This window comes from Sorghum bicolor, chromosome 1 (genome assembly GCF_000003195.3).
Source record: "Sorghum bicolor cultivar BTx623 chromosome 1, Sorghum_bicolor_NCBIv3, whole genome shotgun sequence".
NCBI lineage: Eukaryota > Viridiplantae > Streptophyta > Magnoliopsida > Poales > Poaceae > Sorghum > Sorghum bicolor.
The window spans coordinates 67935487-67940771 of record NC_012870.2 but is presented as its reverse complement, the minus strand read 5'-3'; the positions used below and the strand labels follow the sequence as shown (position 1 = coordinate 67940771).

At 54.2% G+C, this 5285-nt stretch overlaps 1 protein-coding gene across 1 annotated transcript; it reads left to right on the top strand.

The window, feature by feature from the left end:
* LOC8081064 (transcription factor bHLH147) lies at positions 3075 to 4371 on the top strand. Its single transcript, XM_021460107.1, has one exon. The coding sequence runs from the start codon at positions 3300 to 3302 to the stop codon at positions 3963 to 3965; it is 666 nt and encodes a 221-aa protein (XP_021315782.1). The 5' UTR covers positions 3075 to 3299; the 3' UTR covers positions 3966 to 4371.

Sequence of the window (5285 nt, the reverse complement as noted above, 5' to 3'; positions counted from 1 at the left end):
CTATTCGGTGGCAGAGCAATCGGCAGTCTGCATTGCATTGCGTCTCTCTCTGTCACATTTGCTCCCTGACGACATGCCTTCTGCCCCTCTCAGTTCTCACCTCATCACTGAATCGCCGTCGATCGCCCAGAGGTTGCATGCTTCTCCAATCTCGACGTCACAAGAGCCACGCACGCATATGTGTACGGCGGGAGGATGATGCAAACCATTGTTAGGAAGCGAGGGAGCAGGCGTGCGTGCAGCCTATCGCTAGGCTTTGTTCTTTGGGATTAAAAACACACACGCGGCCCTGCAGCTGCAGCGGGGGCGCATGCAGAGCAGAGCTTGCAGACGTGACGAGTACTTATTTATTAACTAAAAAAATTTTTAAAAAAATCAGATGAAACGCTGGAATCACGACGGCTACGGGCGTACGAGCGGCCTGCGCTTTCACCTAGTTTACGCCTGCCGAGGCGGGGCATTTGACTTGGCGCGACCATTAAAGGCTCGGCAGCCGCCTCATAAAACGGGAACGGGGGCGAGCGAGAGCATCCACGGGTCTTTTACACGGCCAAGTAACGTCGTTGATCCATCCTGAAGGATACACATGCAACATGGAACGCACATGGCCTGAGCCCTGATCCTCTCTCCCTTCTTTCTCTTTTCCTCCACCACCCTCATCCTCATCGTTATGGGTCAAATACTAGTAGTAGTACAACTTTTCGCCCAGATGAAAAAAATGGTCACATACTATGGTCTTGTTTAGTTTCGAAAAGTGAAAAGTTTTAAGTACTGTAGCACTTTCGTTTGTTTGTGACAAATATTATCTAATCATAAACTAACTAAGATCAAAAGATTCGTCTCATGATTTACAGCTAAACTGTGTAATTAGTTTTTGTTTTCGTCTATATTTAATATTTCATGCATGTGCCATAAGATTCGATGTGACGGAGAATCTTGAAATTTTTTTGATTTTCAGGGTGAACTAAACAAGACCTAGCAGTAGAAACGGACGGTTGTCAGTCAATAAGAATGGCTTGTTAATGCTAATGCTAATTTATACTAGTAACTGATCGTAAAATTCTGACGGAAAAGTTCAAGCGAACAGGCGGATCCTAATTAATCCGAAGCCCCCTCTCCTCCTGCAAACCAACAAATTAGAGAGGATAAGCACGGGCTAGTTTGGAGGGGGGAAGAGCACGAGGGGGAACAAGACACGAAATGATTTAGCCCAGTTGAGAGCGGGAAGCGGAGCGGCGCGCGGGGGGTTGCTTGCGCCGAGCGACGTCCTCGCATCTCAACGCATGTGACCCCGCCCGCCCCCGGCCGGGGCTCCATGCATGCTACGACCAGCAGCGGACCAGGCCCATGAGAGGAGGAACATGGCGCCACATGCTACGTACGCTAGCGCCGGCCGGCTACAGGCCCCTCCTAGTCCACACTCCACAGCAAAGCAGACGCTCGCGCCGGCGTGTGCTGCCCCCCTCTAATCATGGCTAAAGCGTAGCACTAGCATCGGATCACTCGCCTGGCTCCGCCTAAACAAACTGGCCTGCAGGTAGCGTAGCTAGTAGTAGCCCTAGAGTAGAGATCGATCGCTGAGAGAGCGGGAGCCAGCCGAAACCCCACGTTATACCGCGCCTAGCTACGCTACGCTACGGCCCCAGAACCAGAAATAATGCGATGCCTAGCTAGGATGCGAGGCCTGAGCCACCGCCGCTTGATCTGGATCACAGCAGTCAGCAGGATCACCGGGTTTGGGCAGGGCAGGCGCTGCATGCAGCATGGCCCTCCCCGTCGGTTTGTGGCCGTAGATGTAGGCTCACAGACAGAAGGCTGTTACAGGGGGCTGATGACGCATCTGCATCGGCTCAGCGCGTCAGTCGTAGGAGTACTTACAGTAGTAGTATGCATCTAGTACTACTCCGTAATAAACCCAGTCACTTCCTTGAGACCGTGACCGGGCTAGCTAGTATTGTGGACAAGGTTCTCGATGGGGGCATGAAAATGAAGCCTCTTTTGGTGCTGTTTGCTCGATGTAAGGAATGCAATGCATGGAGATCGGGAGACCTCTAGCGATAGCAAGAGCCCCGCTATTGTGTTCAGCGCTCGGCGCTTTCTTCCTGGCACGCTGGACCAGCAATCAGACATGCATGCGATGCAAGCTGAAACTCAAACCAGCGGGTGTCTCAAGTCTCAACTCTGAAGGCAGATTGGCATGTGCGAAAAAAAAAAAGATTCAGGCTCTTGGAAAAAGTCAGCATCGGTAATCTGTAATGTACAACAAGCATATAAAATGCGGTGCACGTACATTCTACCATCGATTTATCAAAACAGATTCAGATGGAATGCGACGCGATATATACGGTGCCTACCGTACGCGGTATTGCCACTGAACTTCAGAGTTTCACACTAGCTAGGACAGCAGAACAGAGCCACATAAACAGAGGAGGAGAGCTGGAGAGGTCACTCGCTCTCGAGCTCGAGCACAAAGGAAACTAGGAAAAGGCCATCATGCCCACGCGATCCCTACACCTCCGAGCGTGACCACAGTGGTGGACAGGACACCGGGCCACACAGTCCAAGCCCAGTGGACCTCATAATTAGCAGCTCACTCCCAGTGTCACACATGCAAATTGGATTAGACCACAAGGAAAGAAAAACAAGGCATCTTTTCTTTAAGAAAAAAGAAAATATATTATTATTATGGCCTTGTTTAGTTCCGAAAAATTTTGAGAAATAAACACTGTAGCACTTTCGTTTGTATTTGACAAATATTGTCCAATCATGAACTAACTAGACTCAAAAGATTCGTCTCGTCAATTTCGACCAAACTGTGCAATTAGTTTTTATTTTCGTCTATATTTAATACTCCATACATGCGTCTAAAGATTCGATGTGACGGAGAATGTGAAAATTTTTGTAAAATTTTCTGGGAAGTAAACAAGGCTTATCATTATTTATTTATTTATTAACACACGAGCGTAGAAGAGCTGCGGCAGAAAATCCAAGCGGATCACAGGAGGAGAGGAAGAGGGAGAGGGGGCCGAGCAGTGGAGCACCATCGGCGTCGCCATTTGCCAGTGCCGCACCGCACCCCCCCTTTATATTCCCCCAGTCTCCCACCTCTTTCTCCCCCATTTTCCATCCCACCACCACCCGTCTCCTTCCTCCCTGCCTTCCCCGAGCCGAGCGCAAAGCCAGCGCAGCGTCGCGCCCATCCTCTTCTCCCTCCTTGTTGGATCGCAGCTCCTTCCTCCTAGCGTCCGATACACCAGGCTTCCTTCTGCGAGCAACGATTATTGGCGTGCGCACTGGCAATGGCGTCCACGTCGAGCTCGACGACGCCAGCGGTGGAGCTGGAGGCAGTGGAGGAAAGGGGCCGGAAGCGGAAGCGCGCGGCCGGGGCGGCGGAGCCAGCGGCGCCGTCGCAGCCGTCCAAGTGGCGGACGCGGCGCGAGCACGAGATCTACTCGTCCAAGCTCCTCGAGGCGATCCGCCTCGTGCGCGCGGGGCCTTCCTCCGCCGCCGCCGGGTCGGCGGCCTCGGCCCCAACGCGCAGCAGGGCCGTACGCGAGGCGGCCGACCGCGCACTTGCGGTCGCGGCGCGCGGGCGCACGCACTGGAGCCGCGCCATCCTCGCGTCCCGCCGCCGCCGCCGCCTCCAGGCCGCGCACCGCGCGCGCCTCCGCGCCCCCGCGTCCCCACCGCCTACGCGCCACGATGCCGCCGCCGCCGCCAGCGCCTCGGCGGCGAAGGGCACCGCCACGCCGCCTCTGGCGAGGAAGGCCAAGGTGCTGGGCCGGCTGGTGCCCGGCTGCCGGAAGCTGTCGTTCCCGACGCTCCTCGCCGAGACCACGGACTACATCGCGGCGCTCCAGATGCAGGTCCGCGCCATGACGGCCCTCGCCGAGGCGCTGTCCGCCGTCTCCGCCACCACCTCCTCCTCCTCATCCTCTGGCGCCGGCTCCTCCTCGCCGCCGTGACCCGAAGCCTCAGCATTCGTGCATTCGTTGTAAATTTTTCCCTCTCTTTTCTCCCCCACGAATTTTTCCTCGGGATTAGTTAACCTCTAGCTTTCTCTCTCTCCCCCCTCCCTCTAGTTTCCTTTGTCGTCTTGTTTCTCCCAGTTCGGTGAGCGGTTAGTGTGATGATGAAGATGATGATGATGATGATGATGATGGCGTCCCAGTGATTAACCCGTTCTGTAATGTGATAGAAGAAGCCGTAGGCCACAGTGGTTTTGCTGCTGTCTCCTCTCCCTCCCTTTCCTCCCAGCTCAGGATTCATTTGTAGCTTGGTTTGTTCTCATCTGTCTGTTTCGATCGCTCTCCGATGAATGCATCTTGAAATGTTCATTCAGATCACATTCACATCATCGTGTACGATGTATCCTTTCGTGTGCTTCTTGCTCAACATCCTGTAGCGTGATCCTCTGCTGACTACCTCTGCAAGCAGATTCAACCGTTCTTCATGGCTTGCTTGTATTTGTATCATCTCATAACCGTAATTACTGACCTGTACTTCAGAGAAACCTGAAATGATGCTCCGATTTTGCGTTGGTGGACGAGCACCGCGAGCCTTTCGTTACGTGCGTGCCCGCGATCCCAAGTCGCCCCATCCTCCTCGACCTCGAGAGAGGTCTGCACTTGCACGCAGCCACGCACGACCCAAGAAAAAAATTTCTCGAGCTTTCCGCGGCTCCGGTCACATTCGCTAAATTTCGAATTCAAAATTTGTTGGATACATGTAAGATTTCCACAGCAGTATAAACACAAAGCCAAAAGCAAAAACTTCCATAGACTACAGACAGACCCGTGTGCAAGCAAAGATGGAGGAGAGACGAGAGGATTGGCAATCGCGTCGTCACAAAGGGAAAAAAAAAAGATCCGAGGGGATGATGGTACGCGATTGTTTTATTTCCAACTGGTCGGTCGTACTAACATAACATGGAACGTGAAATGCTCTGCGACGTGGGGGGATTAATGGGCACGTGGCCGATCTGATCGAGCACGCCCGCGGGGCCTGCGTGCAGCCACGCTCACGCACCGTGGCCCCGCCGCCCCCCTCCCCGACTCCCGAGTCCCTCCGACCCTCGTCATCGCATCGCATTCGCCATGCAGTAAAAACAACTCGCGGACAGCGCCGGCGAGGATGGCGGACCCACCGTCACAGTGTTCGTCCGATCCCGCGGTCTCTTCCCCGCCTTCCCTTTCTTCACCCGCGTCGCGTTCGCCGGCCCACCGCCGGACTAGTCCATAACGGGTCTCGGTGCGGGCTCCGGCGTGGAAGGCGAAAGTACGGCG